At 41.3% G+C, this 13,725-nt stretch overlaps 1 protein-coding gene across 3 annotated transcripts in view; it reads right to left on the reverse strand.

Moving 5' to 3' along the window:
• Positions 1 to 1,490: 1,490 nt before the first annotated feature.
• The window catches only part of LOC138615940 (ras and Rab interactor 2-like), a 459,963-nt gene continuing 447,728 nt past the window's right edge, over positions 1,491 to 13,725 (reverse strand). For all 3 annotated transcript variants that reach the window (XM_069689833.1, XM_069689835.1, XM_069689834.1), the window contains 4 exons: positions 5,055 to 5,363; positions 4,805 to 4,936; positions 3,935 to 4,098; positions 1,491 to 3,094 (listed from right to left, as the gene is read on the reverse strand). In XM_069689833.1, coding sequence (XP_069545934.1) covers positions 2,618 to 3,094; positions 3,935 to 4,098; positions 4,805 to 4,936; positions 5,055 to 5,363 — 1,082 coding nt within the window. In that variant the 3' untranslated portion in view covers positions 1,491 to 2,617. The remainder of the gene's footprint in view (positions 3,095 to 3,934; positions 4,099 to 4,804; positions 4,937 to 5,054; positions 5,364 to 13,725) is intronic.

The following is a 13,725-nucleotide window of genomic DNA, read 5'->3' on the forward strand; positions in this document are numbered from 1 at the left end:
GACAACAAGATGGGAACAAACTTCTCCTAACCCTGCCATACAAATACAGGGGCCACATTGCACCAGTCCCTCCTCATCCACAGCGACACAGGCTGTCAAAGGCGAGTTGTTCAAACTGTAGCTTGTCAACACTGCTGACTACAATGACCCTGAAAATAAAACATATGTACAGCGTAAGTCTGTTGTGAATGAAGGCTGCAGCTTCTCAAGGCAAAGTTGGAGCTCCTGTGTGTCTTTTCATCCACTGTTGAAAGTGTTAAATGTGTGTTAACCCTGAAACTAGCACTAGGTTCTGGCCTGTAGAAAATCAACTTCTCCGTGTTTCCCTGATTACTGTCTGAAATCAGAACAGGAAAGTTTAACACTATGAGGAATAGCTCCCGTTGCGGTTTATCAAACTCAGCAGGAGCTTTAAAAATCCCAGCGGCATGTATCTATGGATCATAGATCCCCAAAACTTGAAGTTTGTTCCTATATCTTTGTTTTTCATCTGCTGAGAGGTGATCCAAATTGCGGTGGCTTTAAACAGATGGAAAATGTATGAACCTGCTCTGCAACACTACAGATTGTCCAGTATGAGCTGCTGTGTTAGAATGATGTTTTGCCCTCCCGGGCTCCGCGGTGGTCATGTGACTGAAAACTATGAACAACATGGCAGTACATATGAATTCAAACTCTGAACACTTAGTGAACTTCACCATTAGTGTGGTGAGCTCCATACAGGTTATAATACAGACCATACATGTCATTTAATGCTACTAAACTGCCTCTTACAGCAATTGCTTTTTCCTTCAGCCACATCACTTTTCAGTTTCGTCTCTACTGACTACACCTCTGACATTAACATTTCACCCCCACGTAAAAATAAAATGAATGAAGTTCTACAGTTCAATTTATTTCCTAAACAAACAACATTGTAATTCTATTTTCCAACTACTGAAATCTTTTATATTCAAGTATTTTAGACAGGCAGTACCAAAGTCAACATTGATGTAGGCGTTTGTATTGTATTGCAGATCAATCTCACTACTATTCATTCTCCATACCTATGCATCCTCCCATACCTTTGCTTGTTTCAAAAATCTGCACAATCCATACAGCATGTTTGGCTGTGTGGAACCTCAGACCAGCTTAGAAGTCCACACAACCTTTTTATAACTGACCACGTCAGTAATACAGAGAACCTGTCAAAACTGAAATATGACAGACAGCCCAAATTCTTCTGGCACGTATTGTTAATCTGAATCTAACCTGAATGGAGATTATCAAGCAACATCATGTATGATTGAATCTTGTTCATATTACCAGGATAATCAGTATCATCAACACTGGCATACCCACCTGTTTTTAACAAACAAACAACAAACTCAAAAACACAAAAAACAACATTTCACAACATTTTACAATGTTAATCCTTAAGATTATCATATAAAAGTCCAAGATTTGATCAAGTTTATACTAACATTTTGTAGCAACTCATTGTGTATTTTTCACAAGTTGGTTTATAGTCGTAAGTGATGTCAATTTGAGTAAGGAAAATAAACTTTTTGTAGAGATACGAAGAAGTGAGCTCAAACCTCTGCAGCTGCTGCTCATCTCCGCTCCATGCTATATTTGTTGCATAGCACACCTAAATCTCCGACCAAATTGCCATGGGTTGCATTGCATTGAAATCAAATTGCATTGTGGTGGATGTAGACACCAGGTTTTGACAAGGAAGAGAAAGGCAATGAATAAAAAACAAAAAAACACTGGTACTGCCGCTTAAATTTGTGTAGTGCTCCGTTAAAGCTTACTGTTTAGTTGTAATTGAATGTGTAGAGTTCTTTTTCACTGAGAAAAAGAATAACTAGTTGCAGAGTAACTGCTGCAAAGTTAACTTTTTGCCACTGCTGATTGTTCATGTTCTTTTCTTTTAGAAGAACACCTTTACCAAAAAATGCCACCACAAACAGCCATTTGGACATCCATTCCTCTCTAAAACAAGAGAGGGAAATGTGTTGGTCTCTGACTGGTGGCTAATGTAGCCAAATCAGAGAATTAATGTCATATCTTCTTCTTAAGGATGTCTCTGTATCTTCTCCCTTTTTTTCTTGCTGTAAAGATTTGCAGGCAAAAAATGATGTTTTGGAAAATATTACATTTCTATGGGCATCAGTCACCACTGAGTGTTGCTGCCAAATTCATCCAAATCAACAATCTAAAGGTAAGTAATTTATAATCACACTGATTTATCACCTAAATAAACTGCATACTGAAGAGTGATTAATTACAAAAATGGTCTGATTTCCTTCCATGCACCCGAAAAGCAGCAACGGTAACAGCTTGCCCTGAAGCACCATCATTAAGGCGGAGATGTGTTTACCAAAGTGCTGCTCTGATGCCAAATCCAGAGCCAAGCAAGCAAAAATAACTCTACCACTCTCATTTCCTTCCCTCTTTTCTTCTTTTGCTGTTTCACCCGTGTCTGTCAGACAGAACTTCCCAGCTGGGGATGTTGAGTGAGACAAAATGAGAAGTCAGGCTTTTAAAGACTCGCACAACGCAGAGATAATGCCCGATACAGTGGCAGCAGGGAGACAAAGACCCCCGTTCAGGGTTCCACTTGTTGCTACAGTCATATAGAGATGGAGTTACTGTTGAGGTCGCTGGGCGGCAGGCTAAGGCTCAGAGTTGGGCTGAGACCTAAGCTGACACTGGGTTTGGGGGAGGGGGCCAACATGTCAGTAATTACGTCATTCAGGTTGGCCTGGGGCTCAGAGGTCAGGGTGAGGTCGTTCAGGTTGGGTGTAGTATCGAGGTGAGGTGACGACAGGGAGGTGCAGTTAGCCACATGGCGGAATACAAAGTGGAAAGGAGCGGCCTGCGGGTGGCTGTGGAGCTCAGCTTTTATCTTCTGAGGGTGGGTGTCTGGTGCCAGCTGCTGGCTGCTGCCCTCCATCAGCAGGAACAGGCCGTAGTTCTCAGGGTTGGACACGTTGAACTTGTGGGCACACAGCTTGCATACCTCCTCCGCGGTGGTGTAAGGTCCCACCTGCATAGTCTTGGCTGTGCAACCACTGTCCAGCTCCTGCAGCGCCACCCGCAGGTAGTTCTGAGGGACAGTAAGAAGAAGCACAGTCAGAAATTCGGCAGTAGCGCTGGCACTGGTACTGGATACCTCAACTGTTGTGGTATGAGACAACCTTTGCTGAAAGCAGTGGTACAGTTTATGCAATACACAGGTATATGACATATACCCACAAGAAAAGCTCTAGGATTTCCCCCTGAAAGCTGCTCCTTTATGGTAAAACACTTTAAATAGGTTAAACAGGATTATTTTTTTCTGCACATAAACATGGTCAATAGACATAACAGAGATTAAAAGTCGCAGTTTGTGTACTCTTTGAAAAGTGCACACAGACTAGAAGTTTAAAAGGAGGTTTTTTTGTTGCTTCTAGTGATTTGTGGAATTTGGTTTACTCTCGGCGCAAAGAGAAACTGCAGGTTTATTAAATACCTGCAGCCTTTATACCATGGTACTTTTTATTGCAAGAGAATTGAGCACATTTATGTATAGTTCATCAATTACTAACGCAAAGACGAACCTGTCAGAATCAGATCAGAATCTAACAGCAAATGACAATGATTATACACGAGCTGTCACACAGAGTCACAGTTTATTAGATACAGATAAAGTTATTGTCACAGGTACATGAGGTCTATCCTTAGGTTGAGGATTGATATTCCTAAACAGCAGTTGGAATACTTTTTATTTCACTGTTAGTAAAAGTCTGATCTGTTTACTCAAATCAGAAATATTTTTCAGCCAAAAGCAACTCGAAAGCTAAAAGGCAACCTCTCAAAAAATGCAAAAAAATGTAAGATACCCTAACACTGAAACAAAACAATCTAGTACAAAGCATCTTGTACTGTTGTGTTTGTTCATGCTGACCTGAAAGTCATCAATTGATGGTGCAGAGCGCTGGGTGGTGCGTCGACGGTGCCACTGGTTGAGTGTATCTCTTGTTTCAGAACTCAGCACTCTGGCAGCCTGCTCCTCCTGGAAGTTCCTGATCAGAGACATGGCTCCGTAGGAGCTGGTCAGGTAGTAACCACCTGGGCATAAACATATGGAGACGGAGTGTTAACAATAGACAGTGGCATGAAAAGAAGATCATCTTGGCTTCTAATGGAGATATTCATTTTTTCATTTTAATTAAGATTAGATTTTATTTTATTAATCCCACAGTGGGGAAATTTACTCGTCACTGCAGCATAGAGAAGACAAAATTTACAAATACTTGAGATATATATATAAGATAGATAAAAAAATTTTTAAAACAATAAAATAAAATAAGAGCAATGAATAAAAAATACACACACGCACAGACTATATAAACAAAAACAAATAAAAAAAAAAAAATATATAAAAATACAGTTTGGAATGATGAATGTAAAGTGACAGGTGCTGTGGAATAAGGTGCAACATTATTTTATTGTGGTATTGAAAAGTCTGATGGCCGTCGGAACAAACGACCTGCGGTAACGCTCCTTCCTACACTGAGGGTGCAGCAGTCTGCCACTGAAGGAGCTGCTTAAAGCTCCTCCAGTCTCACGTAGGGGGAGAGGTGTTGTCTACGTCAGCTTGGCTAACATCCTCCTCTCACCCACCTCATATATGGAGTCCAGAAGACTTCCCTGGACAGAGCTGGCCCTTTTGACCAGCTTGTTTATTCTCCTCCTGTCCCTCTCTGTACCTGCTCAGATTAAATTAAAGAGTAAAGAGTGCTTATAGTACAGGTTATCTGGAATCAACAAATACCTTCTCCGTGAAGCAGTGAGGGGTCCAGCAGTTCCATCATGTAAAGTATCTCATTGTCCAGCTGAGGCATGTCACACTGGGCCAAAACGTAGGTCAGCATGGGCAGAAAGTCATCAGCACCATACAAACGACCTGAAGCAAAACCACAGCAGATACAGGTTGAATTTCATCATTTGATACATTTGAAACTCTATCTGTTGATCACTAGGCGATATACCGCACAAAAGGGTTGTGATTTTCAGATCTTTACCTGAATTGTCCTCCATGACAGTGTAGATAAGTTTGCAAACTCTTAGAAGCATGGTGACCTTCTTATCTGGGGAGTAAAGTTTACACATGGTGTGGAACTTGTGCTTGATCTTCTCTATGGCCACAGGGTCTGGGGGCAGTGCGTCAGCTACACCCATTTCTTGCGGCTGTCGGGCCTTTGCCAAAGAAAGGTTCTCCTTTAGCTCCTGCCACGCCCCGTTGCGTACCTGGAACTCCTGCAGGGCCGCAGTCACCACTGATTTGAGGGGCTTCAAGACACACTTGTGCATGGCCTTCTCCAGGACATGGTCTGAGGAAAGGAAGAAACCACTGAGGATTTTGAATGGATTTAGATTGTTCACCAGACTTTCAAAAAAATAAACATATAAGAAAGGCTTTTTCACCAAAAGTTCCAGAACCTTATACAGTGCATCCGGAAAGTATTCACAACGCTTCACTTTTTCCACATTTTGTTATATTACAGCCTGATTCCAAAATGGATTAAATTCATTTTCCCCTCAAAATTCGAACACACAATACCCCATAATGACGTGAAAAAAAATTTTGACATTTTTGCAAATCTATTAAAAATCAAAAATGAATGAATGAATGAATGAATGAATAAATGAATGAATGAATGAATGAATGAATTTGCTCAATACTTTGTTGAAGCACCTTTGGCAGAAATTACAGCCTCAAGTCTTTTTGAGTATGATGCTACAAGCTTGGCACACCTATTCTTGGGCAGTTTCTCCCATTCTTCTTTGCAGGACCTCTCAAGCTCCATCAGGTTGGATGGGGAGTGTACAGCCATTTTCACATCTCACCAGAGATGTTCAATCGGGTTCAAGTCTGGGCTCTGCCTGGGCCTCTCAAAGACATTCACAGAGTTGTCCCGAAGACATTCCTTTGTTATCTTGGCTGTGTGCTTCGGGTCGTTGTCCTGTTGGAAGATAAACCTTCTCCCCAGTCTGAGGTCCAGAGCGCTCTGGAGCAGGTTTTCATCAAGGATGTCTCTGTACCTTGCTGCTTTTACCTTTCCCTCCATCCTGACTAGTCTCCCAGTTCCTGCCGCTGAAAAACATCCCCACTGCATGATGCTGCCACCACCATGCTTCACCGTAGGGATGGTATTGGCCAGATGATGAGCGGTGTCTGGTTTCCTCCAGACATGACGCTTGGCATCCAGGCCAAAGAGTTCAATCTTTGTTTCATCAGACCAGAGAATTTAGTTTCTCATGGTCTGACAGTCCTTCAGGTGCCTTTTGATAAACTCCAGACGGGCTGTCATGTGTCTTTTACTGAGGAGTGGCTTCCGTCTGGCCACTCTACCATACAGGCCTGCTTGGTGGAGTGCTGCAGAGATGGTTGTCCTTCTGGAAGGTTCTCCTCTCTTCACAGAGCAACGTTGGAGCTCTGTCAGAGTGACCATCGGGTTCTTGGTCACCTCCCTGACTAAGGCCCTTCTCCTCCGATCGCTCAGTTTGGCCGGGCGGCCGACTCCAGGAAGAGTCCTGGTGGTTCCAAACTTCTTCCATTTACGGATGATGGAGGCCACTGTGCTCATTGGGACCTTCAATGCTGCAGACATTTTTCTGTACCCTTCCCCAGATCAGTGCCTCGATACAATCCTGTCTCGGAGGTCTACAGACAATTCTTTGGACTTCATGGCTTGGTTTGTGCTCTGACATGCACTGTCAACTGTGGGACCTTATATAGACGGTGTGTGTCTTTCCAAATCATGTCCAATCAACTGAATTTACCACAGGTGGACTCCAATCAAGTTGTAGAAACATCTCAAGGATGATCAGTGGAAACAGGATGCACCTGAGCTTAATTTTGAGTGTCATGGCAAAGGCTGTGAATACTGATGTACATGTGATTTTTTTCGTTTTTGATTTTTAATAGATTTGCAAAAAATTCAAAAAAATGTATCTCATGTTGTCATTATGGGATGTTGTGTGTAGAATTTTGAGGGAAAAAATGAATTTAATCCATTTTGGAATAAGGCTGTAATATAACAAAATGTGGAAAAAGTGAAGCGCTGTGAATACTTTCCGGATGCACTGTATGTTCTGAAAAAAAACTGATGTCTAAAATCCCCTTTAAAATGGACTACAAAGCTTGTTGTTAGTTCACCAGTTCTAAAATCCCTGGAGAAGCAGAAACCCACATTTCCGTCTAATTAGTTTCTCAGCAGTCTAAACCCACCTCATTTTCCCAATTTGTAGATGAACCATCCAGTGCTTGGTGAATTCTGTTTCACAGTGAAAAAGGATCAAACATCTAAAGATCAAAAAGCAACATTGCTGTGAATGCTTGGGCTGTTCCATTCTGATTACTGTTGGGTAAAAACAAGCAACACCACATGTTTGCAGTTGCAATTATTACAAATATATAACAATGCTGAATAAAATTCTACTATACTTGACCAACCGATGACCCCGTAGAAAAGATTGAATCTTCACAAAGTATTTAAAATACCCTGGAATCTAATTTAGCTCTTCATTCCTCTGATGGAAACACAGGTAGAGGAACTGAGTTCCTAAAATAGTTGCTGTTCCCCGGGAAAGTTGCTAAGGTGGAAACGCACCGAAAGCCAAAATTATGTCAAACCTATGAAGGTATTTTTTTGTCTACATTATGCAAGCAAAAAACAGTTTTGAAAGCAAATTTCTCACAATGAAATCAAGTCAAGTTTGTACGTAAAAATACATGAACTGAGAATAAAATGATCTGCATTGCAAACAAATTTGCTCTTACAGTTTTGTTAGTTTTAGTCACAAAATTTAGAATTTTGCTTATGAAACTAGACTTTTTGGTCAAAAACGTTTGTTCGCAAAGCCAAAACTTTTGTTAACCAATTTAAAAAAAGATTAAAAAAATAAAAAAAACTTTGTAAGTTGTAAGTGAAAAATAAGACTTTTTCCTTCGCACTGTTGCTCGTGGGGAATTTCAGAATTGTTAGGTTCCCCTCTATAATGTTGTACGGTTTCGTTGTAAGGACCTTGCTATTTTAAGCCAGATGACTTTTGTTGTGATTTGGCGCTATATAAATACACAGTTCAACTGAATTGAATTGTGAAAGTGTGAAACATTTAACATCTGTACATATAAAATCTAAGACAGATGAGTGTGTTATTGTAGCTGGAGTACAGATGTGTATCTGCACAGTAACACTGTCAACCTCCTTTTTTACAAGCTCAGCTCGTGCAGTCTGACCAACAAATATCTTGATATCAAAACAAAGACAGGATGGATGCAGAGTGGGAGGCAAAACCACAGCACTGCTGAATCAGGACCACGTGTAAGGGCTATGTGTGCATCTTATTGACTATTCTCCAGAATGCTGTGAGGTTAGCAGCTTTTTTGGCCCTGTTCATCTGCATATTCAGATTTTACTTGTCACCACAGCTGGATGATATCTAACATCTGCAATCCAAAAAAATAGGTTAGGTTAGGTTAGGTAGTTACTTTATTAATCCCCGAGGGGACATTTTTTTTTCGCTACAGCAGCGTACAGAAGCAATAAGATAATAATAGAATAATAGAAAAGCAATAAAATAGCAGTAAATAGCAGTAAAAAAATATAAAATATAAAATGCACAGTATATACAGTATATACAGTACAGTATATATCTATATATATATTATATACTAAATAAAAAAATAAATCTGTCACTTAACGTGTTGCATACACAGTGTTTGAGTCCACTTCCCTCCTTTACGCAACACAATGGAAAAATACACCTTGTTGAGCTACGTGGAGGTCAGTTGACATTACTTTGCTCTTTTCTGTCGAATTGTTTTTTAAATATGGCAGCACAATTTTCAATTTGGTTATATTTTAATTTGTCACGTCACCGGCATGATGATCATTGCAGTGGCATATACAGTGAAGGAAATAATTATTTGATCCTTTGCCGATTTTGTAAATTTGCCCACTGACAAAGAAATGAACGGTCTGGTAATGGTAGGTTTATTTTAACAGTGAGACAGAATATAAAAACAAAATCCAGAAAATCACATTATATAAAAGTTATAAATTGATTTGCATTTGATTGTGTGAAATAAGTATTTGCTCCCCTACCAACCAGCAAGAATTCTGGCTCCCACAGAACAGTTAGATTAGTCCTCTCGCTTTAAGAAAGTACTCCGAATATCAACTCGTTACCTGTATAAAAGACACCTGTCCACAGAATCAATCAATCAGATTCCAACCTCTCCCCCATGAACAAGACCAAAGGGCTGTCTAAGGACATCAGGGACAAGATTGTAGACCTGCACAAGGCTGGAATGGGGTACAAGACCATCGGCAAGCAGCTTGGTGAGAAGGAGACAACTGTTGGTGCGATTATTCGGAAATGAAAGAAACACAAAATGACCATCAATTGCCCTCGGTCTGGGGCTCCACGCAAGATCTCACCTCGTAGGGTATCAATGATCATGAGAAAGGTGAGGGATCAGCCCAGAACTACACGGGAGGAACTTGTTAATGATCTCAAGACTGCTGGGACCACAGTCACCAAAAATAACATTGGTAACACACTATTCCGTAATGGATTAAAATCCTGCAGCGCCCGCATGTCCTCCTACTCAAGAAGGCACATGTACAGGCCCGTCTGAAGTTTGCCAATGAACACCTGAATGATTCAGAGGAGGCTTGGGAGAAGGTGATGTGGTCAGATGAGACCAAAATCGAGCTCTTTGGCATCAACTCGACTCGCAGTGTTTGGAGGAAGAGAAATGCTGACTATAACCCCAAGAACACCATCTCCACTGTCAAGCATTGCGGTGGAAACATTATGTTTTGGGGGTTTCTCTCTGCTAAGGGGACAGGACGACTTCACCGCATCGAGGGGAGGATGGACGGGGCCACGTACTGTGAAATCTTGGGCAACAACCTCTTTCCTTCAGCCAGGACACTGAAAATGGGTCATGGATGGGTCTTCCAGCACGACAATGACCCAAAACATACGGCCAAGGCAACAAAGGAGCGGCTCAAGAAGAAGCACATTAAGGTCATGGAGTGGCCTAGCTAGTCTCCGGACCTTAATCCCATAGAAAATCTGTGGAGGGAGCTGAAGCTTTGAGTTGCCAAGCAACCGCCTCGAAATCTTAAGGATTCGGAGAGGATCTGCAAAGAGGAGTGGACCAAAATGCCTCCTGAGATGTGCGCAAACCTGGTGACCAACAATGAGAAATGTCTGACCTCGGTGCTTGCCAACAATGGTTTCTTCACCAAGTACTGAGTCATGTTTTGCTAGGGGATCAAATACTTATTTCACACAATCAAATGCAAAACAATTTATAACTTTTATATGATGTGATTTTCTGGATTTAAAAAAAAAAAAAAAAAATTATATATATTCTGTCTCTCATTGGTCAAAATAAACCTACCATTACAATTATAGACCGTTCATGTCTTTGTCAGTGGGCAAACTTACAAAATTGGCAAGGGATCAAATAATTATTTCCTTCACTGTACATCATTTCCTAAAGCTTACGCAACTGGCTAAAGAGCAGCATGTCGGTATAATGTGAGGCTATTAGGAAACAGTACACCACTGGCTAAACGTTTTGAGAATGACACAAATATTAATTTTTCACAAAGTCTGCTGCCTCAACTTTTCTGATGGCAGTTTGCATATACTCCAGAATGTTATGAAGAGTGATCAGATGAATTGCAATTAATTGCAAAGTCCCTCTTTGCCATGAAAATGAACTTAATCCCCCAAAAAACATGTCCACTGCATTTCAGCCTTGCCACAAAAGGACCAGCTGACATCATGTCAGTGATTTTCTCACACAGGTGAGAGTGTTGACAAGGACAAGGGTGGAGATCACTCTGTCATGCTGATTGAGTTAGAATAACAGACTGGAAGCTTTAAAAAGAGGGTGGTGCTTGAAATCATTGTTCTTCCTCTGTTAACCATGGTTACCTGCAAGGAAGCACGTGCAGTCATCATTGCTTTGCACAAAAAGGGCTTCACAGGCAAGGATATCGCTGCTAGTAAGATTGCACCTAAATCAACCATTTATCCGATCATCAAGAACTTCAAGGAGAGAGGTTCAATTGTCATGAAGAAGGCTTCAGGGCGCCCAAGAAAGTCCAGCAAGCACCAGGACCGTCTCCTAAAGTTGATTGAGCTGCGGAATTGGGGCACCACCAGTGCAGAGCTTGCTCAGGAATGGCAGCAGGCAGGTGTGAGTGCACCTGCACGCACAGTGAGGCAAAGACTTTTGGAAGATGGCCTGGTGTCAAGAAGGGCAAGCAAATAAGCCACTTCTCTCCAGGAAAAACATCAGGGACAGACTGATATTCTGCAAAAGGTACAGGGGTTGGACTGCTGAGGACTGGGGTAAAGTCATTTTCTCTGATGGTTGTTTGGGGGCATCTGGAAAAAAGCTGGTCCGGAGAAGAAAAGGTGAGCACTACCATCAGCCCTGTGTCATGCCAACAGTAAAGCATCCTGAGACCATTCATGTGTGGGATTGCTTCTCAGCCAAGGGAGTGGCCTCACTCACAATTTTGCCTAAGAACACAGCCAGGAATAAAGAATGGTACCAAAACATCCTCCGAGAACAACTTCTCCCAACCATCCAAGAACAGTTTGGTGACGAACAATGCCTTTTCCAGTATGATGGAGCACCTCGCCATAAGGCAAACGTGATAACCAAGTGGCTTGGGGAACAAAACATCGAAATTTTGGGTCTGTGGCCAGGAAACTCCCCAGACCTTAATCCCATTGAGAATTTGTGGTCAATCTTCAAGAGGCGGGTGGACAAACAAAAACCCACAAATTATGACAAACTCCAAGCATTGATTATGCAAGAATGGGCTGCCATCAGTCAGGATGTGGCCCAGAAGTTAATTGACAGCATGCCAGGGCAAATTGCAGAGGTCTTGAAAAAGAAGGGTCAACACTGCAAATATTGACTCTTTGCATAAACTTAATGTAATTGTCAATAAAAGCCTTTAACACTTATGAAATGCTTGTAATTATACTTCAGTATACCATAATAACATCGAACAAAACGATCTAAAAATACTGAAGCAGCAAACTTCAACTTCCTGGTCATCTTGACATTGACAAGATGAAATACAAATAATAGAAACCATTACAAAGAGAAAGACATGCTGCTACATTTAAAACCATTTTAAATAAAAAAAAGATCAATATGACCTTAAATGACCTCCATGTAGCTCTATCCACAGTCCTCTCTGTAGTGTTTACAGAGGAAGCGAGGGGGTTCACATTTTGCACTTTCACCAATTTGAGTATTTTCTGCTTTTATATCACGTAAAAATATATATATTTGGATATTGTTCTGACCAAACACAACACAAGATGCCACCTGTTTGTTTGTTTTTCCATTAATTGTGACATTTTATGGAAAAAATAATTTATTAAGAAAATAATCTATTTCCTATTTCTTGTGGAGCTCAGTGGACACTGAACTCCCAGGATCAGGCATAACCATGGGGCCAATGACCCGGGGCCAGTTAAAGCTTATGCAAGGCCACTCGCAGCCAATAATGGTCTGAAATGTGCATGCCAACGGCTAACTGGCTAACGATAAACTAGCAGAACGAGTGTGTGGGTGAGCAAGAGAGAGAAAGCAGTGGTGGAGCTGTTATCAGGATGGATAAAGGTGTGCTGATCAGTACAGCTAGACCGGCTTTGTTCTGAGTTAACAAAAGCCACCCTGTAGCATTAATAAAGCTCACTAAATAGCATGTTATATTTAATTTATGTTAGGTGAAAATAAGGTGAAAAAAAATAAACGATTATGATTTGACAAGACTGGGCTGCTAAGTTAACAGGCTGCTGGCTCCAGTTATCAGATGGGTATACTAGTTTTTTTTTAGCCTGCTGCTTTTCCTTTTAGGCTTGAAGGGAGAGCAAATAGTTGTAACATATATGTAGTGTAAGAGAATATCTGCAGTATTTGACTTGGTTTCAGAATAGGTCATGTCTACCGAATAAGCAAAGGATGAAGTCTACAGTGAAACACTGCAAGGTAGATATGTAAAACAAACACAGAAACACCCCAGGTGTTATCCAGCTGCTGTTAATATAACACAGAGAAACTTTGTAAAACACCACACACAAAGGTTCACAATGTCAAGATGGCTCAGGCGATCTGCTGGAGGAGAGCCTCTCTGTATGGGATGAGTGGATGACAACGAACTCTATTCTGCTCCTGTCCCCATTCTAGCTCTGTCTGTGTATCCAGAGGGGAAAAAAACAACCGTGTTTTGGACAGGTGTCCATGCTGTGTCACTACCTAAACATGGATGCCCTGATGTAACGTTTTATCTGGTTTTTAGATCAGCTCTACGTTTGATGTATTTTGCCAAAGTGTCATTGCATTTCTTGGTATTTATGACAGTATTCCAGTTCCAGTGAATATACTGTGTCCCACTCAGTCAGCCATCATTTATACATTGTGCTAAATACTGCATGAAAGCTCCACAACCCAAACACACTGTCATCATACATTAAAGCAAGAGGAGTGGAAAACAGAGACACTGTGAGACAAGTTGTGGTAGGGGGCCTGCCTCTAATCCTCTAACTCTGATTGGAGAGTTGGTATAAAAGAACTGAACTTGGAATTGCAAGACTTGGCAGACAGCCATCCAGATGCATCTGAGCTGGCCTGGCCTT

Source organism: Brachyistius frenatus, unplaced genomic scaffold, assembly GCF_029030835.1.
Source record: "Brachyistius frenatus isolate BFR_SWC_R1_liver_20210118 unplaced genomic scaffold, ASM2903083v1 Contig_8, whole genome shotgun sequence".
Lineage (NCBI taxonomy): Eukaryota > Metazoa > Chordata > Actinopteri > Embiotocidae > Brachyistius > Brachyistius frenatus.